General features: G+C 42.2%; 2 protein-coding genes across 5 annotated transcripts in view; both read left to right on the top strand.

Moving 5' to 3' along the window:
* Positions 1–15,663, top strand: part of ENPP2 (ectonucleotide pyrophosphatase/phosphodiesterase 2) — a 107,257-nt gene extending 91,594 nt beyond the window's left edge. For all 4 annotated transcript variants that reach the window (XM_073330256.2, XM_073330258.2, XM_073330255.2 and 1 more), the window contains 8 exons: positions 425–597; positions 901–949; positions 3,176–3,312; positions 3,838–3,973; positions 5,678–5,755; positions 8,965–9,097; positions 10,749–10,905; positions 15,080–15,663. In XM_073330256.2, coding sequence (XP_073186357.1) covers positions 425–597; positions 901–949; positions 3,176–3,312; positions 3,838–3,973; positions 5,678–5,755; positions 8,965–9,097; positions 10,749–10,905; positions 15,080–15,250 — 1,034 coding nt within the window. In that variant the 3' untranslated portion in view covers positions 15,251–15,663. The remainder of the gene's footprint in view (positions 1–424; positions 598–900; positions 950–3,175; positions 3,313–3,837; positions 3,974–5,677; positions 5,756–8,964; positions 9,098–10,748; positions 10,906–15,079) is intronic.
* Positions 15,664–15,765: 102 nt separating this feature from the next.
* LOC140905850 (uncharacterized) lies at positions 15,766–18,270 on the top strand. The gene is made up of 3 exons (XM_073329344.2): positions 15,766–16,015; positions 16,445–17,013; positions 17,679–18,270. Exons 2-3 carry the CDS (start codon positions 16,815–16,817, stop codon positions 18,224–18,226), a joined length of 747 nt encoding a protein of 248 aa, XP_073185445.1. The 5' UTR covers positions 15,766–16,015; positions 16,445–16,814; the 3' UTR covers positions 18,227–18,270.
* The last annotated feature ends 6,835 nt before the right edge of the window (positions 18,271–25,105 follow it).

Consider the following 25,105-nt stretch of genomic DNA (forward strand, 5'->3'; position numbering starts at 1 on the left):
GGCTCTGACCCCTCCCACCTCCCCAGGTGAGTGTTCTTAGCCCCTTAGTGTGGGCCCCGTTGACCTGGGCTCCGAGACTCGCTGCTGCAGGTGTTTTCCCTGCCCCCCGTGTAAACGTACCCTAGGAGTTACGGTGGTGGTAATGTGGTGTAGTAGTAGTTTCTCCACCTAGCTACGAGACTAAACCTTATTGTTCCTATCATGGGAATTTTCAACACTAATAGCAAAGCAGGCTTCTCTGATGTGGACCAAGGCTTAGTATTGTTCTTTGGTTAAGTTAAAAGTAACTCTCTCTACTTCATGGGTGTAAAGTAGTTGGTGTCTTGTTTCTAGCCATGTAGGAAATGGGCACTGTGTACTGATGTATACACTGGAGTACCTTTACAGTTTTAGAACCCTGGTTCTGTGTTTGATGTCTTGTCAGATCTGCTTGGATTAAAGCCTGCTCCTAACAATGGAACCCATGGAAGTTTAAATCACTTGCTGAGGAACAATGCATATAAACCGACCATGCCAGATGAAGTTGCAAGGCCGCTCTATCCTGTAGCTGCATTTTCTGCATCTGAATTTGATTTGGGCTGTACATGCGATGACAAGGTAGACTCATGGATTTATTCATACTGGTGTCATTAAGGATAATTGTCTTGTACTGCAGCTTAGGGATATATTGCATCTTCTCACTTTAAGAGAAGGCTCTAATGTTTAAGTATCCCTTTGATCCTTCTTGCCGTTAAGGATCTTTCATACCCTTTGGAATGTTTAGTGTAATGTGTCCTTCACAGTCAGGGTGTTAGAGTGTTAGTATTACTTTGCTAAATAAATAATTAACATGAGCTGTCAGAGAATGCTCTTACGGTTCAGCTGCTAATCTTTTTTTCATTTAAATTTTTTTTTATAAAGAACAAGTTGGACGAACTCAATAAGCGATTTCATGTCAGAGGAACAGAAGGTAAGGACATGGTGGTTAATAAAACATTTATTTTTCTTCATTTTCAGTGACTGTTTACTAAATTTAAAATCAACATTCAAACTAAATATATGAATGTTTTTCTTTATATTTGTATTGGTGCTTTAATGGAAAAATAATATTTTGGTTTAATTACACTACATTGGACAGTAAACCAACTTTTCGTACAACTCTACCAAATAGCACATGAGTTTACCTAAGATGTAAGCCTGTGGGCTAGATTCACTCTTGATGGTGCAGGGGCAAAGTGGGTGGCTGCCATCTGATTTTTCCCTTAGCATTTCTACCAGGACAAGGCAGCTTTACCTGCCCAATGCATCCTTGGTCACATCCACCCTTTGGACTGTTCTGTTCCTCTGGGAAGGAGACTGCGGCTACTCTTTGCCATTGCAACCTCCCTCTGTACCAAGTTTGCTAACATAAACCCTGACCTTATATAAGGATCCCATGGGCCTATTTGCATGTTTAAACTTAAGCACGTGCTTTGCTGGATCAAGGCGTCACGCTTACAAATGTTTAAGTGGGGATTCTTGAGGAGTAAGGTACTAGTCAGTGTGAAGGAGGGTGAGAGAATCTGGCCCTATGTAGCTAATGGGAATTTATAAAATACAGTAAACTCATGCACTTGTAGTGTCTGTGTAGATTTTAGAAGCATAGTCTGGCAGTTCCTAAATCAGACCTAAAGTCCATTAGTCCAGCATTCTGTTTCTGATAGTGGTCAGAAGAAGATGCAAGAAACTCCATGTTAGACAGATGTAGGATAATGGCATCCTAATCCTTAATATAGATTGGCTCAATTTGAAGCCTGTTGTTTTGTATTCCTTGCCAAAACTTGTTTTAACATTAACCTATAATAGCTCTGAATATTCTTATCAATATAAATGTCCAATTTCCTTTTAGAATCTTGCTAAATTCCATTAGCCGTGTGTGTGTTAGCTTGAGCTGGACCAAACTTCGTAAATTCTCCCTGCTACTTTAGCAAATCTTGTAGTTTTTTGGAATTGGATCCTGAGCTACTTCTAGTCAGGCATTTACGGTGATTTTTTTGGGTGTGTGTGTGTGTGTGTGTGTGTGTGTAGCTTTCATAGATGTTTCCGTTTCCTTAATTCTAGTAATACAAACGGGTAAAATTATTCCTTGCTTCTGCAAGTTTAATTGCTTTTCTACAGGTTATCATCATAAAGCACCTGATGAAATTTTGGTCTGGCATTTTTAACTACCTATAATTCTGCTGTTATACCTATCACTAAACCAATGTCCACATCAAAAACAGAATTAAATTTTTCTTTTCACTATGGAATCTAACAATAGAGCATGGGAGGCATGCTACTACAACTTTGTCTTAAACCAATTTCTGCTAATTACTGAAGGAATACTTCATTTTGTACCAATTAATGGTAACAGCAAACAAGTACCACTGTACTTGCAGGCATCCTGAAACCTTGATCTTGTTTTGATTATAACTTTTTTCAACATTTTATCAGTTTTTCTTAGTAAACTATGAATACATTTATTCTTGTACATGTCTTCAGAAATTTAGCTACTGTAGCACCTGTGTCAATTTCAGTCATCAGATTTAAGTTGTCTGTATCCTCAAAAAGAAAAGGAGTACTTGTGGCACCTTAGAGACTAACCAATTTATTTGAGCATAAGCTTTCGTGAGCTACAGCTCACTTCATCGGATGCATTTCTCTCAAACTGCAAATCCACTTCCCTCTTCTTTAAAAAATCACTTCAGAAACACTGGCACAGGTTGTTTCCAAAAAGAAATAGGCTCCCTGGACTCATAGCTGCTGGCTAAAATTGACATTCTTGTCAAGTTTCACCACTGCTGTTTAGAGGGGGCATGGTTTTCTACACAGGGGAGACCAGCTTCTTGGAGGCTACTTGCATGTGAGCAGACCAGAATGGAGCTGCAGGTCTGGTAGTTCCTCTGCTGAGGCACTCACCCCACGGCTATTCTGAATCTGAGCAGTTCTGCTGTTCTGTGTTTGGGGGATGGATGGGATGAGATGGGAAGAATTTCTCTTTTTATCCTTTTAAGTCTAAACTACTGTATTTCTGTAGCAGTCAGCTCAGTTATTTAGACTGGGTGCTACACAGGGGATTTGCCTTTTAAATGGACATGTGTTGGACACATTGATTCTGGCTGGGTTTTTTCTTCTTAGGTGTTACATATAAGTTAATGTAACTTCTTTCAATTTCTAGAGAAACACCTCCTGTACGGACGTCCTGCAGTACTTTATCGTACCAAATACAATATCTTACATCACCAAGACTTTGAAAGTGGTTACAGTGAAACATTCCTGATGCCTCTCTGGACATCATACACGATTTCAAAACAGGTCAGATTTATCTTTGTTTTTGAAAAATGACATACAAGATTACTACTACCTGTTTTCCTGGAGTCTTAAAATTCCCTTTCCTTCAGGGAATTTCCTACTTGGAATAACATAGATTTCCATTATAAAGAGCACTTCCACTCTCCATGAAAAATGGAATTTTAAGGACCATATGCTGCTTTGCTTATTAGTTTAAAAAAAACCCCAACACTTAACCCAGGATTTGTTTTTCTGCAACAGAATGTCTAGTTTAATCCTCTAGTTTATCAAGTTGTTTCCAATGGGAATTCCTACTAATAGATTGCTGAAGTAGACTGTCTCATGGAACAGGTTTTTACTATAAAGGTTGATGGATATATTTTATATTCTAGAGGATCCTTCATCTTACCTGTTGACTATTTGAAATCATTATGCTTCACATAACGTTCTTTATTGATGTTAGGCCTAAACAAGTCACACTCTCTTGTTTCTGACTACTTTTCCTGGAATGATATTTACAGTTGATTCCATGTATGCCTTTCAATGCAGGCAGAGGTATCTGGTGTCCCTGAGCATCTCTCTAACTGCGTGAGGCTTGATCTGCGCATTTCTCCAGGAAACAGTCAGAGCTGTTCAGCCTACAGAGCAGATAAACAAATGACTTATGGATTTCTTTTTCCTCCTCGTAAGTTTAAATAGGATGTCTGTAGAATATAAAGGAGATATTCTGTATGCAGTTACTTTTGGTTCCATAGAGATTTTTGAGCTTCTTCTTATCAGTTAGGGAAACTTTTTCCTAGGAAAAAGAAGGCACAAGATCTGTAGGGGTTGAGGGGTTTTAGGTGTCACAGAACAGATATTTGATAGCCTCAGTATTAACAATTATTTCTTGTGGAGAGATCGTAGTAACCCAATGGAACTGTTATCAGCTAAATGTAACTCCATTTTAATTGTACATGATTTTGACTACTGTATGAATTTCAGTTCTCTCTCTGCTTCTGAAAAGTTCAGTAACTCAAATATCCATTCAGCTGTCAATCAATCTCTTTATTATCAAAAAGAAGGATAAGAGGTGATTTGATCAGTCCAGAACTACTTGCATGGGAAGAAGATATCTGGAAATAGAGAAGTGCTCTTTTGTCTAGCAAACAAAGACAAAACAAGACCTCAGTGATTGAAAGTTAAATTTGAAACTTGACCAATTCAAAACTGGAAATAAGATATAAATATTTAACAATGAGAGTAATTAACCATTAGAACAGCTTACCAATATGGTAGATTTTTCCATCTTTTTCAATCTTCAAGTCAAGTCTGGATGTCTTACTTTTATATAAGCTACAGCATTTCTTAGAAACTGAGCTTGATGTAGAAATTACAGGCTGGAATTCTATAAGCTGATCTTATGCCTAACCCAGGCCATAGATCAGTGATCCCTTCTGGACTTAAAATCCATGGATATGAAATAAGATGATCACAAAAGAGCCATTTTGTGCCATCAAATACTGGTTGAATAGTTTGAAACCTGGTATTTATTGTGTATGCAGTAATGATGAAGGCAGAGAGCCTCAGCTGGCAAAATTTGGCTTCACTCCTCTTTAAGTCAATGTACCTATGCCAATATACACCAGCAGAGCATCTGGCCAGCAGTATTCAATTCAAAATCCTAGAGAAACACACCTAGTGTCTGAATTTCTTTGTCATAATCTTTAACAAACTATTACTACATGTCACAACCAAAATTGTTTAGTCTGAAAACTTAATGAGAATGGATTTCTCTGTCTGTAAAGAGAGATCAAGAATTTTTCATGCATATTGTACAAATGATTATCTTAGGCTCTGCTGGCTGACTTGCTTTCCACCTCTTCAGTCTCTGGGGAATGGATGGCTATGCCATTTGGAATTAATGTCTGAGCAGACGGTTGCAGCCTTGGGGGATGACTTCCTCCCCTCTGACTTATTAAAGGAAGGGTTGAAATGGTTTTTAAAAGGAGTATGTATGTAACAGAACTAAAGGCAGTAGGGAGATGGATCATTTCTTGATTTTTCTGAACAGACTCTATTCCGCCTTGAAGTGTGAGCCTTTTAAAAAAAAAAAAAAAAAAAAAAGTTGCAAAACAATACAGCACAATTATCACACCACATGAGAATGTACAAAAATAGAAACAAATTTAGCTGGTGGAAGATTGAAACATGGACAAAACCCCTCTGTTCTGAGTCCATCTGTCATGCAAAGTAATAAGAAATTTTGTTTTAATTTAATCCAGAGTCTCATTTAGAAGATCATCTTTCTTTTGATTACTGCCTGCAATTGTTTAATTTATTTTTCTTGAGTCTCTGAGATTTTCACTAGGAACTTTCATGTTAACACCTCTTGTTCTATGACTTTCAGAACTAAGTTCCTCTGCAGAAGCTAAATATGATGCCTTTCTAATAACAAATATCATTCCAATGTATCCTGCCTTCAAAAGTAAGTATAACACTCTTGTGGGTTACAGCTGATTCCACACACCACTTAGCTAAGTGGTATAGATATCTTTCAAAAATGGTTTTGCTGCTGAACTATGGAATGAACTGATTTAGAGGTTTAGTGAATAACTTTCACCTGGCTTCTCTGAATACATGTATAGGAATACAGGTGGACCAAATGGATTTATCACAGATGGGGCTAAATGCATCTAAACAAAAAGTGAACTGACCTAAATCTAACTGAAACCCATTAACTTTTCTTTTGTTTGTGTGCCGCTTTGCTTCCTAGTTTTGGTGGGAGGCAGCAAACTATCAGACTATTCTGGTGGCATTTCTGGCTTGGCTGGAAGCAGAAAGTCTTGGAAGAGGCTCAAGAAGCAGCTCTTGTGAGATTTCCAATCCAAATTCTAGACCAGAGAGGTTTGGCTAAACCTCAAAACTCTGGGATGGTTTTCAAACCAAAGGAGGGATTTAGCAAGCCTGTGGGTAGAAACAAGTGGTGATCTACATAAGGAGCTTGAGCAAAGGTGGCAGAATGAGTTACCTGACCAAACAGTGGAAAATCATTACTGATTACTCACTCTGAAGTCATGATTTATAAAAATGCTATTTCCAGGAACATAATCATAGGACCAAACAACCATAAATTGCTCATATTGTGGTGGTCTTTTTTTATTTTAACTTGGTGTTGGAGTCCCCAACAACTCACAGGGTTCGCCAGTGGAGGGGTTGATGGTAGTCATGATTTCTGTAGTATTTGAAGTATGCACGTGCGGTACAGAGGGAGAAGGTCCCCATACAGAGGATTTTAAAATGTGTAATGGGAAAGTGGAGGATGTTTGAGGAGCTCTGTGCGTGTCCCATCTTTTATAAATGAAGATGCTTATAGGTTAAAGGAGGAAGTGTATTGATATCTTGTCCGATATGACAATCTATCTACATCCTTCAGAAGACACAGCTGTTCCATAATATGTTACAATATAACTAAGTCATTGCAGAGTCCACCTAGTTCCAGAAATTAGACAATTAATATCTGAGGGAATCTCACTGAAAGGAATGTGCTTTTCATGCTGTTTTAGATTTGACCTTCTTTAGAGATTAGAGGTTTTGCTATTCAATTAATCATAGCAGCACTGAGACTTTGTGCTTATGAAGAGCCAAGGACATTGAAAGTGTGTATGTGAATACTCAGTTCTACTGCTAGAGAAGAAACAGCAAGCTCTCTGTAGAAGATCTTTTGCAATGTCAGCCTTAGAATGATACTGTGCATTTCCTTTATCACTCATTAGAAAAAGATTAATAAAGCACAGAGAAATCTAGTAGGCTTCATCTAGAGCAGTGATACTCAGACTCAGTGGTTCGGGAGCCAAATTAGTGATCAGCGTTACCCAAAAGAGCCACCGCGTTGTTTTTATCAACAGTTGGTTAACAACATGGTGAAAGCAGCCTGATTGGTTAATAACTTAGATTGGTTACTAGTTAAATCACACAGTGTTGTAATATCATGTGCTGCAAAGAGCTGCAGGAGACACATTAAATATCCACTTGCAGCTCGCGAGCCTCAGTCTGAGTATCACTGATCTAGCGAAACTGAGGCTATGTCTACACTGGCAATTGAACAACAAAAATTTTCATCTTTCAGAGGTGTTAATCCGCCCCCGACCCCAAGAGATAAAAGTTTTGCCACGACAAGTGCCAGTGTAAAGAACGCATTGTCGGCAGGAGCGCTTTCCTGCCAACAACACAAATGCCGCTCGTTGGGGGTGGAAGTTTTTTGTCAGCAGGAGAGCTGACAACCAGCAGCTACCCAGCATGACTTTTAGTGGCATGGCTGTGGTGACCCAGCCATGTAGCTAAAAGCTGTGTGGTGTAGACAAAGCCTCAGTGAAGCTACAATAAATCTGTAGTAAGACTTCTAAAACTGTCTTGCATGACTTTCTGATAAACAAACTAGGGAAATGAAACCTAGATGGAGCTACTATAAGGTGGGTGCATAACTGGTTGGAAAACTGTTCCAAGAGAATAGTTATTGGTGGTTCACAGTCAAGCGGGAAGCGGGGCATATCAAGTGGGGTCCTGCAGGGATCAGTTCTGGGTCTGGTTCTGTTCAATATTTTCATCAATGATTTAGATAATGACATAAGGAATACACTTATAGAGTCTGCAGACGATACCAAGCTGGGAGGGGCTCCAAGTGCTTGGGAGAATAAGGATTAAAATTCAAAATGATTTGCACAAACTGGAGAAATGGTCTGAAGTAAATAGGATGAAATTCAATAGGGACAAATGCAAAATACTCCACAAAGGAAGGAAAAACTCAGTTGCACACATACAAAATGGGAAGTGACTGCCGAGGAAGGAGTACTGCGGAAAGGGATCTGGGGGTCATAGTGGATCACAAGCTAAATATGTGTGAACAGTGTAACACCATTGCAAAAAAAGCAAACTTCATTCTGGGATGTATTAGCAGGAATGTTGTAAGTAAGACATGAGACGTAATTCTTCCACTCTACTCCACACTGATTAGGCCTCAACTAAAGTATTGCATCCAGTTCTGGGCATTTCAGGAAAGATGTGGACAAATTGGAGAAAGTCCAGAGAAGAGGGGAAAAAAATGATTAAAGGTCTAGAAAACATGACCTATGAGGGAAGATTGGAAAAAATGGGTTTGTTTAGTCTGGAGAAGAGAAGATTGAGAGGGGACATAACAGTTTTCAAGTACATAAAATGTCACAAGTAGGAGGGGGGGAAATTGTTCTCCTTAACCTCTGAGGATAGAACAAGAAGCAATGGCTTAAACTGCAGGAAGGGTGGTCAAAGTCCAAATTTTTTGGTCAAGGTATAGTCAAGGTCCAGACTTCTGAGAAAATAATAATAAACTAACGATAATGATGATACGAAGTAAATAAAAAGATTTTGGGGTCCATTTAAAAGCATCTGGTGGTTTGGATTTGGCTCCAGTCCACCTATTGACTACCCCTGATCTAAATAATACTTGGTTCTGCCACATGTGCAGGGGACAGGACTATATGACCTCTCAAGGTCTCTTCCAGTCCTATGATTCTATGATACTACAATAATGCCTCGGATAGCTGCATGCATAATATGAATGAACTGTTTGGATTTTTATCCTTGCACATAAAGCATATCTAGAAACTCCTATCTAAGCATTGTTTTGGTCACTAAAGGTAATCTTGTGTCTTTGCACAGAGGTATGGAATTATTTTCAAAGGGTTTTGGTGAAGAGGTATGCAACTGAACGAAATGGAGTAAATGTCATAAGTGGACCAATCTTCGATTATGACTATGATGGTTTACATGACACACCAGAAAAGATAAAACAGTAAGAGTTTATATTTAAATGCATTAACTGTTCTTAATGACTATCTAAAAATACAGTATTTCCCAATTAGCTGGTATTTGGGCTCGAGGTACAAGGTGCTAACTTGTAAAGCCAAGAATCAAGTTCTTTGAAGTCAATAAAACTGCTGGTTAGTTTATGATCTGGTAAGCATAAGTTTCTTGACTCTCGCATATCTTGTTAAAGGAAGTATTCTCAGGACTAAATGCCCTTATGGGTGGGGATAAAAAAAGCAATTTGTTCCGTTCTAGAGAACAACAATGGAACTACCGATCACCAGAGAATTCCCTACCTTGACCTTGTAGTGTTCATTCATCCTTCCTTTGATGGGAACCTCACTAACTGCAGTATTTTCCAATACTTTTACTTGTAAGTGTGGGGCACATTCTGCTTACATAGCTTGCAATGCAGTGCTAAGGACAATAGGGCTATGGATTTAAATACTCAAGTCTTTTGTTAATTCATGTTGAACAATGCTTTCCTACCAATAATCTTGAAATACCACATCAGAAGGTATATTCTAGAATCTTTACATCTGCTTGTCATATCTGTGGTGCTTTAACTATACAGTAACTAACTACTTAGTTCATTTTATGATGGTGACTACATCAAGAAAGCTTCTAGAGCCACAGTCTGAGCTGCACTTACTATAGTTTAGGGTGAAGAAAGAGAGAAAGTTAAAGTGGGCTGTTTTGCCATCTTTGTAGACCTTAGGTTTTTGGGACCTTCTGTGGACCACTCCAGTTCCCACTGTAAATTAGAGCAACCTAAAGACTTGGATATTTTTCTAAGAGGGATAATCTAATTCAGTCAGATACCATTGGAATTCATATGGGAATTAATGAGTGAAATTTTATGGTCTGTTATGTAGAAGCAGGGGTAGAGTAAGACATAGCCATTATAGGCCCATGTCTAAAGCCCCAGCTCCTGGAGTCATGTTATTACACTAGAATCTCAGCATTCATTTTAAAAAAGTTTGTAGAGCCCTCAAGGTTGCAAAGAAAATCTTGTAAATGTGTAGCCTGTCTGCTTTCCTGAGTCTGCAGATAGCCAGAAACAATAGCTCTAAATTGATTGAATGGCAGAGATGAAACCTCTCTGTGGGCCATGTCACAACCACTTCTGGCAATAAAATGTATGAATAACTTATCAATGGCTGACAACTCCAGTGGGGCCATTCCAGGAACAACCATTTGGGGTCCATTCCAGAGTGCAGAGGCATTCTAGCCACACCCGTCATCCCAGGGCCTGAGAAAAGAAGGGGAAATGGACGTAGAGCTGCTATGCTGACTTGAAGATTTCCTGTATGCTGAATGAATTCTCCTGGCTGATGCAAGAATCCAGACTCTGGACCCCAATGTTCTTTGCTTGGTTTCTGGTCTGTAATGAAGCCCTTTAAATAGGGTTGGTGGGCAACAAGTAGGAATTAATTTTAGAATGTTTCAACTTGGAGCCTCCTAGTGACCTCTATACCTACATTTACTCACATTCTAACTGAAGAGGACACCTGTCTGTGAAGGTGGATATGAGTACTCTGACAACACTACGTACAAATAGCACTTCACAAGGAATATCTTATTTAGGAGTTCATCTGGCAGATTTTGCTAAATGTTTGTTTGCATTTTCTTCCTAGGTATGTGGAAGGCAGTTCAGTTCCAGTTCCAACTCATTACTACAGTATCATAACTAGCTGTTTAGATTTCACTCAGCCTGCTGATAAATGCGATGGGCCACTATCCGTCCTTTCATACATACTTCCGCACCGGCCTGACAATGATGAGAGCTGTAATGTAAGTTCAAATAGGCTCTGCTACATTAGTTTCCATAACTAGTATGTATAGACATAGCCATGGGTAAAATCCCATTCAGTGACTTTTTAAAAAAAAAATGATTATTGAACACTTTTGAGAACTTAAACCAGAATGTCTTGCCTGTAGTCAAACACGGAATTGGTGGCAGAGCTGGAACAGAACTCAGGATTCCTGCTTCTAGTCTGAGACCCCTATGCTAATCATTGGGCTATATTGATCCTCCCCCATGACATAACAAAAGAAGGTGCGGAACTATTACCGCTCACTATCTTTAAGAAAAAATAACCCCTAAAATATGTTTTGTGTTTAAACATGTGAAAATGGTTACATGGAGTATGGAGATGCAATGATTTTGCAGCAGAGCAAATAACTTCTAGGGTCATAATACATGGCAGAACTCCTAATGAGGTCACCTTGGAGCTGTGCAGCAGGAAAAGTTCAATATACAGGCCAGAATGTGTTACGTGGTGGCAGACAACTGAATGTTTTCGTGGTGGTGGGTGGGGGGGAATCCATTGTGAGATGCAGCTAGAGCTGAATCTTTACAGTGTCTGCCTGCCATGGCGCTCTAGATGCCTCATACAACTTAAAAATAGAACACCATTTGGGGGTTTTGTGTTTATCTGGGATTGCAGAAGCAAAGAGGTGCTCTACCTGTTCTGTTCCTGCATTTTCTTGGGGCCAAAAGACTCTTGCTCTTTTAGATCTGTGGTAAGACTGTTCATAGTTGCAGAAGTTTGGTAAAGTACAATGGACCCAGTTCATATAGGGCTTTTAAATTTTAACGTCTGAATGTTTATACATGCTCCAAACATCAGGTGAGCGAGTGCATAAAACAAAGCAATGGAATACTGCATTCTGTGTGACCTGCAAGTAACCTAGACAACTGTTTTTGGACTTCTGCCTGAACTTCCTCTGTCTCTGAGAAATCTTTCCTCGTGGGCTATTCTCTATAGGTTGTCAGGAGTCTGTTTCCTGAATCAGAATGTTTATAGAATCATAGAAGACTAGGGTTGGAAGAGACCTCAGGAAGTCATCTAGTCCAACCCCCTGCTCAAAGCAGGACCAACCTCACCAAATCATCCTAGCCAAGGCTTTGTCAAGCCGGGCCTTAAAAACTTCTAAGATGGAGTTTCCGCCACCTCCCTAGGTAACCCATTCCAGTGCTTCACCACCCTCCTTGTGAAATAGTGTTTCCTAATATCCAATCTAGACCTCTCCCACTGCAACTTGAGACCATTACTTTTTGTTCTGTCGTCTGCCACCACTGAGAACAGCCGAGCTCCATCCTCTTTGGAACCCCCCCTTCAGGTAGTTGAAGGCTGCTATCAAATCCCCCCTCACTCTTCTGCAGACTAAATAAGCTCAGTTCCTTCAGCCTCTCCTCATAAGTCACGTGCCCCAGCCCCGTAATAATTTTTGTTGCCTTCCGCTGGACTCTGCCAATTTGTCCACATCCTTTCAGTAGTGCGGGACCCAAAACTGTATGCAGTACTCCAGATGTGGCCCCAACGGTGCCAGATAGAGGGGAATAATTACTGTCCTCAGTCTGCTGGCAACGTTCCTACTAATGCAGCCCAATATGCCGTTAGTCTTCTTGGTAACAAGGGCAAACTGCTGACTCATATCCAGCTTCTCGTCCACCATAATCCCCAGGTCCTTTTCAGCAGAACTGCCACTTAGCCAGTTGGTCCCCAGCCTGTGGCAGTACATGGGATTCTTCCGTCCTAAATGCAGGACTCTGCACTTGTCCTTGTTGAACCTCATCAGATTTCTTTTGGCCCAATCCTCCAATTTGTCTAGGTCACTTTGGAACCTGTCCCTACCCTCCAGCATATACACCTCTTCCCCCCCACCCCAGTTTAGTGTCATCCGTGAACTTGCTGAGAGTGCAATCCATCCCACCATCCAGATCATTAATGAAGATGTTGAACAAAACCGGACCCAGGACCGACCCCTGGGGCCCTCTACTTGATACCGGCTGCCAACTAGACATCGAGCCATTGATCACTACCCGTTGAGCCCAACGATCTAGACCGCTTTCTATCCACCTTATAGTCCATTCAGTCAATCCATACTTTTTTAACTTTCTGGCAAGAATACTGTAGGAGACCAAATCAAAAGCTTTGCTAAAGTCAAGGTATATCTTGTCCACTGGTTTCCCCTCATCCACAGAGCCATGTTGTGTTTATGTTGTCTTGGTGCACAAAGCCAGAGCTCCTGGTCCAGCTACAAGTAGGAGTAAACTTTCCAAGTCTACCCACAATACGCCTGGAACACTGTTCCTCCTGTTATCCATCAAGCACCTTTTCTCTACTCCTTCAATTCCTTCCTTGAAACCCCAAATCTCTGAGCAGTCTTCTCCCTATCACTAATTCCCGTGTTCTCTCTCTTGAACTTATTGCTTTATTTTTAGACTGTAAACTTTTTGGGATGGGAATGTGTCTTATCAATATTTAAATGCTGTGCGCTTTTTGGAGTAGGTATAAACTTACGATGCTGAGTTTATTTTATATATCTTCATACGCCTTTAAAGTATAAATTCATCAGCCTTGATATCTGCTGTGCACCATTCACTCCCTATGCTTACAGTGCTGTGTATATTTACAGTTGTGTGCATGCACAACATTATGTAAATTATGACTATTTGCCATCTTCACGTGGCCAAAAAACACTTGATAAACTAGAGAAAAATGTAATTGGACAAAATGGCGCTGATCCTGAGATCACCATATCAGCTCTGTTCTTGCACCATGGTATTCCATCTGATTCAAATGAGTGTCTGGCTGTGTCTAACCTCCACGTCTGTAGGGATGGGTGAACTGTGTGGGGTAAAAGAACTATCCTTAACCTCTACAAAACTTTTTTCTGAGATTTAAAAAATAGCGCTTTTTTTCATTGCTCGTTCCTTTTTTCACATCTCTGTGTTCCTGGGTTCTAGATGGGACTTGCAAAAATGTAATGAATTAAATCTCACAGCAGCCATGTATAATACAGTAGTAGAATTTCCATTTCACCAATGGAGAAACTGAGAGGCAGACACAGGCGCTGACTTTCCAAAGTGCCAGGGGATGCTTGACCCCTGGCTCTGTCCCAGGCCCTGCCCCCACTCCACCCCGTCCCCCAAGGCCCTAAATCTTGATTTGTCTTGCAGACTTCTTGTTTTGGCTAGTTTCCTATTGGCATATAGAGCTAAAGGTGATATAGTTTTGTCTCTGAGAAATATAGCCGATCAAAACAGACTGGCACTGGGTCACAGAGATGTACTTTAGATCACACTCTAACTTATTATTGAGTGCTTTACTCCCACGCTGTGCAAACAATCACTTCCCTCACTTACTGGCTCTCACAGAGTGACCCACAAACCTCACCTATTGCATCTGTGATATTTTTTTTTTTTTTGGTCACGTCTAACTCTGTTTCCTGGGGAGAGTAGACATTAGTTTTTAATGGCATAGGTTTGTTTTTACTTGGGGACTTTGTCAAGTTAATGAGGAAGAGATTAGTCTCAGGACCAAAACCAGAAGCTAAAAACTTTTGTGTAGAACTTGGTCTTGGGCAAGTTGGGCTAGTCACGTGCAAGGATGATGCTGCTGAATGGCTGTCACTATTCTTCTTACAGTGAGGATCTATGGAAGATTAAAATAGTAGTGAGGCATTGTGATTAGATGAGGCAAGGACATGCTGGTCAGGTCAGAATGAGGCTGTGGCTAAAGTTTGAGATAAAGGTTTAAAGCCTAACTAGGGCTAGAACTCGTTTACATAATATTATGCCAAAGTTGCAAGCTGCTTTTTGTGAGATTTTGATACAAAATGGCAGAAATATTGAGTGAGCAACAGATTTTCCAATAGCACCATCATTTGGTCCCACCAGGAGATCTACAACTATTCTTGCAAGACTCCTGATGTATTGGGCCATTCTCAGGTAACTTCAACTCTTTTTGAAGTTTGGCAACGTTTGAATCCAAATCCTAAAATTAAGACCTGACCCAAAACTATACCTCCATGCATTCTTTATTTACCATGAATTGACTTTGAATGGAAGAGCATGTGAAGATCATGTGTCTGATTGGAGCTAACTAATTAGGAAAGGTAACTTTCAAAGGTAGGACAGATTCTGCGCTAAAACTAAATCCAGTTGTTTTCATTTCAGAGCTCAGAGGACGAATCCAAGTGGGTTGAAGATCTCCTGAAGATGCACACCGCACGAGTGCGTGACATTGAACAAATTACGAGCTTGGACTTCTTCCGAAAGACCAGCCGAAGCTACACAGAAATTCTCTCCCTAAAGACATACCTGCATACATTTGAAAGCGAAATTTAACTTTCTGATTTTACTCAGTGCATCCTTCTATCAACTGGTGTATATTTTTATATTGTTTTTATATTTATTAATTTGAAACCGGGACATTAAAAATATTAGTATTTTAATCCTGTATCAAATCTTAAATATTAAGCCCTTGTGTCAGTTGTTTTGTTTCTCTAATGTTTAATGTAGGTATGGGGTTTTTAGGGTGCTTGTAATACTGCAGCTTGCATTCTTAGTCACAGTGTTTAAGTGGTGCTGTAGAATCGATACTTGCATTGAGGAAATATTAATTTTCCAGTGCTCCTTTGCCACGTTTGTAGTCCTGTACTGTATATCAAAATACTGAACATGTAAAATTACATTAATTTACTATTAACTATGTGACAGAAGTATTTAAACCCTTTAGACAAAAAGAATCTTAAATATAATAAACCACACATTCAGTTTTTTAATGTCTGTCTTTGCTTTCCTTTCAGAGGATATTTGAGTCACTGGAAGCTGAATGCTTTAGGCTTTCTTACTGACAGAGCTTGAGCCAATTTGTCATGCTTGCAAGTGTGGTTCTGCTGTCTGAAGTTACTATGAATCTAGGGCCCCTTTCTGATTCTAAGGGCATGTTTACACTTCCCTCCAGAGCAATCGATCCAGCGGGGGTCGATTTATTGTGTCTTTACTGCCGAGCGCTCTCCCATTGACTCCAGTAATCCACTGGAGCAAGAAGAATAGGTGGAGTCGACGGGGGAGCATCAGCAGTCAACCTACCACTGTGAAGACTCCATGGTAAGTAGATCTAAGTACGTCGACTTCAGCTACATGAATAACGTAGCTGAAGTTGCGTAATTTAAACCCCACCCCTGTCCCCTGCCAGTGTAGACCAGGCCTACGTGCATAGGACAGAATATGTAGTAGGCCAGGCAATCGATACTGGCCAGTAAGCATTTCTGACTCTGTGGCTAGAGCGTTCCTGGTACCACACCTCGGCAAGTGGAATAACGTTTGATGCGCTCCCACTTGAGTGCCACGGTGCCAGTGTGGACGTCCTGGTCTGTTAGTGTGCTCTGATTGGCCTCCAGAAGTGTCCGACAATGCTTGTTCTAGCCACTCTGGTCATCACTTTGAACTCTACTGCCCTGCCCTCAGGTGACCAACTGTCAGACCCGCCCTTTAAATTCTCTGGGAATTTTGAAAATCCCCTTTCTGTTTGCTCAGCCAGGCGTGGAATGCTCTCAGTGAATCTTTCCAGGTGACCATGCCTCCACGTGCCAGGTGATCCCTAGTATGGAGCAATGGCAAGGTGCTGGACCTCATCAGTGTTTGGGGGGAGGAATCTGTCCAGTCCCAGCTGCATTCCAGCTGCAGGAATTACGATATCTTCTGGCAGATCTCAAGGGCCATGCTGGAAAGGGGCCATGACCAGGATGCTCTGCAGTGCAGGGTTAAAGTGAAGGAGCTGCAGAATGCCTACCGCAAAGCCTGAGAGGCAAACAGCTGCTCCGGTGCTGCCCCCGCTACCTGCCATTTTTACAAAGAGCTGGATGGGATACTTGGGGGCAACCCCACCTCCACTCCAAGTACCACCATGGACACTTCAGAGCCCAGCTCAACAAGGCAGAAGGAGGAGCAGCAGCAGCAAAGCGGGAGCGAGGGTGCTCCGGCAGAGGAAGACACCCCGGAATCCCTAGATGCATGCAGCCAGGAGCTGTTCTCAAGCCAGGAGGAAGGTAGCCAGTCGTGGTGGCCGGTGCTTGGGGAAGGACAAACACCAGAGGAGGTTCCCGGTAAGGGGCTTTTATTTTGGGAAGAAAGTTATTTGGTGCTGGCTCTTGGGCCGAGGAGGGTTGGGGCTGCATGCATGCCTAGATGCGGAATAGGGTGTTGATGTGCGCTCTCACATCGTGGTAATTGGCCTCAGTGATCTCTTCAAAGGCCTCATCCAGAACTTGGGCAATGCGCTTGCGTAGGCTTTTCGGGAGAGCCACTTTTGTCCTCATCCCAGTAAGGCGAACTTGTCCGCGCCACTGTGCCGTGAGGGGCGGGGGGACCATTGCTGCACACAGGCAAGCTGCATATGGACCAGGGCAGAAGCCGCATTGCAGTAGAAGACCCTCCTTTGCTTCCCTGGTCACCCTCAGCAGTGAGATAATTTCTAGGACGAACTCCTGTGGAATATGTGGGGACAGTGTTCAGTATGGGGCCCCCTCCTGCTGTTGGCTCTCCCCAAGGCACAGAAACCCAGAGGACAGTACAGCCATGAAACAATCAGTCACGCTTGACCCTGTGCTGACTCACCATTTGGGGCTCCCGTGGATTATGTGCGCTCGCTTTGGGACGGGCAAATTATGCTATTGTGTAGACTGTGCTCTCCCTTGATTATGGCGGAGTCATTGCTCTGTCTGGTGTGAACAATGCTGCCGCTGTTAAGTGTTGTATTTTGCCTTTACAGATGCAACCTTGAGATCTCAGCCGTTTGGGTTATCAACGGCCAAGAGGCTGCAAAGAATCAGGGAGAGGCCACGTAAAAGCAAAGCGGACGTGCTGCATGAAGTAATGGAGCATTCAGCTAATGAAAATCAAAAAGTGCAGGAGTGGCAGGACAGCGAAAGGAGGATCCGTCAGCGGAATGAGGAGCGCCGGCACAAAAGCGCGGTGCTCCGGCAGCAAAGCACGGATCGGCTGATAAGAATCATGGAGCACCAAGCGGACTCGATCCAGGCGCTCGTAGCCATGCAGGCAGAGCACTACCATGCCCGCCCCCTGCTGCAGCCCTTGTCCCAAAACTCTTGTGCCCCCATGTCACCTCCAACCCACTTTCCCCAACATCCGGGTTCTTACCGCCACCAGCTGCCTCCAACACCTGTAGCTTCACCACCCAGCCCTGAAAACTACAACCCTTACCCACTGCACTCAACCCCCATCGCCATGCAGTATAGCCATCCTGAAGTGCAGCACTCATTGCACTGCACTCCAGACAGGACATACGCAAATCTGTGATTGTACTGTTCCCCACCCCATCCCCTTGCCCTTTGTGTTTCCCAAGCAATTGTGTTGTTTCTTTTCAATAAATTTATTTATTGGCTTTGAAAACATTCTTATAGCATAACCGTAGCCCAGGAAAGCAACAGGCCCTGCAAGTCCGTGTATCATACGTAGCGAACACAGATTCCTACCACACTTCACTCCCGTGCAGGGCACCACACCAGACATTACTGTTGGCTTTCAGCTTCAAATTGCTCCCTCAAGGCATCCCTCTAATAGCCCTGGTCTCTGGCTGTTCAAATTCAACCTCCAGGTGTTGAACTTCTGAGTTCCATGCCTGAGTGAATTTTTCACCCTTCCCTTCACAAATGTTATGGAGGGTACAGCACACGGATATAACTGTGGGGATGCTGTTATCAGCCAGGTCCAGCTTCCCATACAGAGAGTGCCAGCAACCCTTTGAACGTCCAAAAGTGCACTCCACAGTCATTCTGCACCGGCTCAGCCTGTTGTTGAACTGCTCCTTGCTGCTGTCAAGGCTCCCTGTGTAGGGTTTCATGAGCCACGGCACCAGAGGGTAAGCGGGGTTTCCAAGGATCACAATGGGCATTTCGACTTCCCCTACGGTGGTGGTCTGGTCTGGGGAAAAAAGTCCCGACTTGCAGCTTTCTGAACAGGCCAGCGTTCCGAAAGATGCATGTGTCATGTACCTTTCTGGCCCAGCCTGCGTTAATGTCAATGAAACACCCACGGTGATCCACAAGCACCTGGTGACCCATAGAGAAATACCTCTTCCAGTTAACATACTTGGAGGCTAGGTGGGCTGGTGCCAGAATTGGAATATGTGTGCCATCTATCGCCCCTCTGCAGTTAGGGAATCCCATTTGTGCAAAGCCATCCACAATGTCATGCACGTTATCCGGAGTCACAATTCTTCTGAGCGGGATGCTATTAATGGCCCTGCAAACTTGCATCAGCATGATTCCAACGGTCCACTTCCCCACTCCAAACTGGTTAGCGACCAATCAGTAGCTGTCTGGAGTTGCCAGCTTCCAGATTGCAATAGCCACCCACTTCTCCACCCTCAGGGCAGCTCTTAATCTCGTGTCCTTGCACCACAGGTTGGGGGCGAGCTCCTCACACAGTCCCATGAAAGTGGCTTTTCTCATCCGAAAGTTCTGCAGCCACTGCTAGTCATCCCAGACTTGCATGACGCTGTGATCCCACCACTCAGTGCTTGTTTCCCGAGCCCAGAAGTGGCTTTCCACGGTGGTGAGCATGTCCGTGTACGCCACGAGCAAACTCATGTTGTTTGCGTTACTCGAGTCCATATCATCGTCTGAGTCCTCACTGTCACTTTGGATCTTAAGGAATAACTTGACTGCCAAACGTGATGCGCTGGCGAGACTCGTCAGCATATTCCTCAGCAGTCTGGGCTCCATTCCCGCAGACCGAAAGAGAAGACAGAGCACACAGTACAAAAAATGTTGAAAGATGGCGCCAAATGTGGACAAAAGTGAAGGGAATGCTGGGATGCAAACCGATGCAGCATGAGGCGTTGGGACAGGACCCAGAATGCCCCGCACTCCCTGCCCCCTTCTCACAAGCCACAGTGCCAGAACGGGAAGAGGAGCTCTGTGGGATAGCTGCCCACAATGCACCGCTCCCAAAGCCGCTGCAAATGTGGCCACGCCAGTGCGTTTGCAGCTGGTAGTGTGGACAGACCGCAGCGCTTTCCCTACTGCGCTCTCCGAAGGCGGGTTTAACTCACAGCACTCTACGTCTGCAAGTGTAGCCATGCCCACAAGGGGGTGGCTTGAGCAAAGTTGATCTGGAGATTAATGATAAACAATGCAGACTGAACCTTATGCTGCCGTTCTTAGAAAGTTGTTCTTCAGGGCAGAGTGGGACTTCAGGCTCGATGGAGGTTTGCCATATTTCTCTTGGTGGTAATCCGGTTTTTTATGACCTCATTGTAGCAATCTGCACCTTGGGATACAAGTGTGGGGATAAACCAAAACTGTTCTTTTTCAAACAACCTACGGTTAATATTTCCATTTATTTATTTTTTTTAAAATGAAGATAATACTTTCAGTACTTTTGAATAATCCAACAGTCAGGTTTGGTATTCTAATACAAATGCCAAAGTCCGCTTAATTTATCAATGAACACAACATTAGCATTTTAATAGGAGAGACTTTCAGATGAAGTTCTAATGATTGAACAGAAATAAGTTCACATAGCTTTGTTTGAGAAATGTTCTAGTCTTGCAACATAAAAGTTGTCTCTTGTGGTTGTCTGGTAACATTGGAAGTATTTTATTTTTCTGTAGGCTGCAGGCAGGGCTTTCTGCCACCACAAACTTTAATTTCTTACACATCCTACAAAGGGTATTTCCTTTAGATTGAAAACTGTTTCCAGTTAAAATGTCCCTGTGAACTCATATAAACTGAATCTAAGACCACCAGTACTGTGTGTTTTGATCTTCAGGTCAATTTTTAATGACTTAATCTCTCTCCATTTCCTCCAAATGAAAAATACACTGAGATATAACCATGGAGTATTAGATCTCTTAAAAAACACTCTGCTTTAGGCACCGGTTAAAGAAATGACTGTCTGCGTCCCTGCTCTTGTATTTTAATTTCATTGAACAATGGTGGCTTAAAGATCAGTGTGTAGAGAAATGTGAAATTTAACTCATTTCATATTGTCAAAGTATGCAGTGCTTTAGCTTCCATTGTGTCGACAGCAGGAAAGGATATTCACACCTTGCCTAAACTGTTGTATAACTGTTAAATGTTGGCTGCATTTGAGTAATGGGTGTGGTGACTTCTGAATATAAAATACTCCTTTTGTGATGAAAGGTTCTATGTCAGGGGTTCTCAAACTGGGAGTCGGGACCCCTCAGGGGGTCAGGAGGTTATTACATGCGGGGGTTATTACATGCGAGTTGTCAGCCTCCACCCCAAACCCCGCTTTGCATCCAGCATTTATAATGGTGTTAAATATATTTAAGTGGTTTTAATTAATAAGGGGGGTTGCACTCAGGCTTGCTAAGTGAAAGGGGTCACCAGTACAAAAGTTTGAGAACTGTGCTATGTGAATATAAGACTTTTAGTACAGAACTCTCTAAGGTAACAGAATCCTGCTGGAGGAAGACTAAACATTTTAAAGCTAACTTTTAATTTCCCTATTGCTTCTTTTAAGAAAAGCAGCCAATTTATTACTACCCAGTGGAAAGCCCTCCTGCTTTCCACTCCCTTTGGGCCATTTTGAAAACATGCATAAAATACCTTGTGTGTCTTGCGCTTCCCTTTCCACCACAAATGCAAAGTTGTTACTTCCAAACTTCTGATACTACCATGGCTTTTGTTGTGTACAGAGTGGTCACTATCAGGAAAATGAACACTGAGTTTGCCATCCAGGTGCATAAAATGTCCTGTGTGGTGGTAGAGCTGGTCAGTTCTGCAAGAAATTCTCATATTTTTCCATGCCAAAGCCAAAATTTCCTGCAAAATGAAAATTCTGAGATTTCAGTTTGGGATGGTCAAAATGTGTTGCTTCGTTAAGTTAAACTGTTTTGCTTTGACTTTAAAATTTTGAGTCATTTCAGTTGGACTCGTATAATATAAATCAAAGTGGTAAAGTTAGTACAAAACATTTTATCTTAATGAAATGACATGTTCTGATCCCCCCCACCCCCCGGTGAAATTTTCAGTCAGTATTTTCCTGGGAAACTGCTAAACTGGTCCTGCATTTCACCCCAGTGTTGCCCATATTTCAGTAATGGGAGAACAGTTTCCTATATTATATGAAAAAAGGAGTACTTATGGCACCTTAGAGACTAACCTATTTATTTGAGCATAAGCTTTCGTGAGCTACAGCTCACAGTAGCTCACAAAAGCTTATGCTCAAATAAATTGGTTAGTCTCTAAGGTGCCACAAGTACTCCTTTTCTTTTTGCAAATACAGACTAACACGGCTGTTACTCTGAAACCTCTATTATATGCAGATTCTAAAGTGCTTTGGGCTCCATATGGGAGAAAGGGACTATTGAAATGTTATCAGTAGCTCCACACCATATAATGGGTCTATTCCCAAGAGTGAAGTTGCATGCATAAATGTTTGCAAGATCAACCTCCTTGTATGGCTGCAGGCAATTACAGAACAAGCCCCTTATAGTCCCCAACCTCTCAATGATGTATTTACAAAGGAATGGGCCAGCGTATCTTTAGATGGAATGCAGCTTTTGACATGTAAAATCCTTCAAAAAGCACTTGATTTCATATCCTGCAGCCATCAGCTGTTTCAGGATAAGCACAGACTCTTGAATTCAGGAGTTGGCAGGATCTGTACTGTAAGGAAAGGGGAGGAAGGCCTGACTCGTGAGTGATCTTGGTTTAGAACAGCTGGATTTGTGGTGTTGGTGTGCACCTGTATTATGTCACTTTGAACTGTTAAATTTTAAATTAGCTTTGAATTCACCTTTTTAAGAAAGCACTGCCATCTTCTCTGAAGAAACCACCCAGCTCAGGTGGACCATTCTCTGTTGGAGGATGCTACTTTGGTCCTGGATATATTGCTCACAACTCCAAGACTGAATGGGAAACCCCCTTTCTCTTTCTTGAAGAACTTTGCATAGACCCCGTCTATTGTACCCATTCCTAGAGAGTTGAGCTGCTGCACATTTTCCTACATTTTGGGCGACTACTAGAGAATTTTAATGCACCTAGAAGTAGTTTGTGGCAGGTACTGCATCTGCTAAAGTACCTCTGATCTACAAAAGTCTGGTAATGTTTTCACTTAGAAAAGCGTATTTCATCTAGGGGTCTTGTGTTGCTTTTACAGTCATGAATTAATTTTCACCCTATTCCTGCAAGGTAGCTATTCTCTGTTGTACATATGGGGAAACTGAGGCACAAAGAGGCTGTCATTTGTTCACGGTTGTGCATTCAACACAGCAGCAGTGAGCTGTGAATAGCTCTATGCAGGAGGCTAGAATACCACTCTCCTGTTTTCATGCCCAGATCATCACAATCCTAAACCTCTCCAGGGCAGAGTTGCCAAGGTGGAGAAAATCCTGTAGTATAATTCTACAAAGTGGAAAGCTGAGAGTGGAAAATAGATTCCTCATGTGACTTAAATTGAAATGCAGGATTCCAGAGGCAAAAGCTTAGTACATTGAGTACAGTAAATTAGTGCTGGATTAAGCCTCAGTAGGGCCCGTATCCAATCCAACCAAACAACAAATCAAAGCGTTAGTGGCAATCCTTGCTCCCTGCCAATGCTCTCTCCAGGCTCCAGTTTGGATGCCAGCATTTTGTAGTGGTGGGGGTCCTCTGGGTATCTTTATATGCAAACTCTGTGAATCTGTAGCCTCCAGCCTAGCCGAGATCCATGGATTTTACTTTGGTCTGTCCCTGGATGGAATGCCATGCAGCTAATGCACCCATTCTGATGTATGGAATATGTGCTGATAAGAAAAGTATATATTGTGAGAATAAAGCTTCCAGCAAATGGATGATGATCTATTAACTTGGCAGCTTCAAAGTGGGGCCATATGTGTTTGGTGTGTGTAAAGTTCAGCCCTCATTCAAGACAGGAGAAAAGGTATTTTAAACACTGGAAAAAACCTAATCTAGTTTCTTCTTTGCACTTGTTGTGTAAATACAAGATAAGGACAGTATTCCCAAGGTTACTGCAAACAGCTCATCACTACAGAGTACAAGCTAACATTTACCAAATGTATATTGACATAAAAAGCAGCACCACCACAGTAAACTGCGGTAAACAAAACCACTTGTTTCTTTGCATTTACAAGTCAAAAGTTTTAACCAATGAGATGTAAACGGTTTAAATATTTTACTGAATCTCAGTGCACAAAGAACAGTCTCTTTTTAAAGTTTTCCTCTTGCATAATGTAGTGCATGCATTAGTTATTTTTAGGGCTGTCAAGCGATTTAAAAAAATTAATCGTGGTTAATTGTGAGATTAAAAAAATTAATCGCCGTTTTAATTGCACTGTTACATAGTAGAATACCATTTATTTAAAAATTCTGGTGGTTTTCCAGATTTTCAAATATAGGCTTGGGGCTAGGGGCTCCAGACTTCAGCCCCAGTTGGGGTGCGGGGCTGGGGGCTTCAGCCGCTCTCCCCTTTTGAGGCTTCAGCGCACCTCCCCTGCCCCGCCCTGCCCCCCACCGCCGATGCCTCCCTCCCTGCCCAGAGGTATGTGATTAATGCATTAAAATTACCACATTAATTTTTTTTCAGTTTAATCCCAGGCGTTAACTGTGATTAATTGACAGCCCTAGTTATTTTGAAGCATAACATCATTATCGTTGTTTTCTGAATCTGCTGGCCAAAAGGCCATTGGGATTTGTTGTGCACATTTCGCCATAGGGAATTTAGCAGGTGAAGAAATCGGACTAATATTAATAGTCAATTTTCAAGATGTAATTGATTGACCCTGCACATGGAACTTGCTAGAGAATGTTGGAAGCGTTGACCAAAATGGGGAATGTTCTTCATGAGAATTTACCTTGGAACGGTTTGTCAGAAGCTGGGAATGGGCGACAGGGAATGGATCACTTGATGGTGACCTGTTCTGTTCATTCCCTCTTCAGTGCCTGGCATTGGTCACTGTTGGAAGACAGGCTACTGGGCTAGATGAAGCTTTGGTCTGATCCAATATGGCCATTCTTATGTTTTTGGGACAGCTGTAAAATTTAATGAACAGTTCTGTTTGCTGCACAAGAGAGAGAATCTAGTTCTGACTGATTTGATTGACAGGGTAGGTGGAGGGGAGAAAATTGGAATGAAAGGGAGAGGAGAGACACGGGCGGTGTGTGAACCCCCACATTCGGGAAGACTAGCCCCAGGTCCCGCCCCTTC

The sequence above is a fragment of the Lepidochelys kempii genome, chromosome 2 (genome assembly GCF_965140285.1).
Source record: "Lepidochelys kempii isolate rLepKem1 chromosome 2, rLepKem1.hap1, whole genome shotgun sequence".
NCBI classification, from domain to species: Eukaryota; Metazoa; Chordata; order Testudines; family Cheloniidae; genus Lepidochelys; species Lepidochelys kempii.

Excerpts from the sequence above, each read along its gene's own strand:
- LOC140905850 (XM_073329344.2), top strand. The coding sequence starts at position 16,815 with ATGGACACTTCAGAGCCCAGCTCAACAAGGCAGAAGGAGGAGCAGCAG. Across the intron at positions 17,014-17,678 it reads AACACCAGAGGAGGTTCCCG|ATGCAACCTTGAGATCTCAG; the intron begins GTAAGGGGCTTT and ends TTGCCTTTACAG.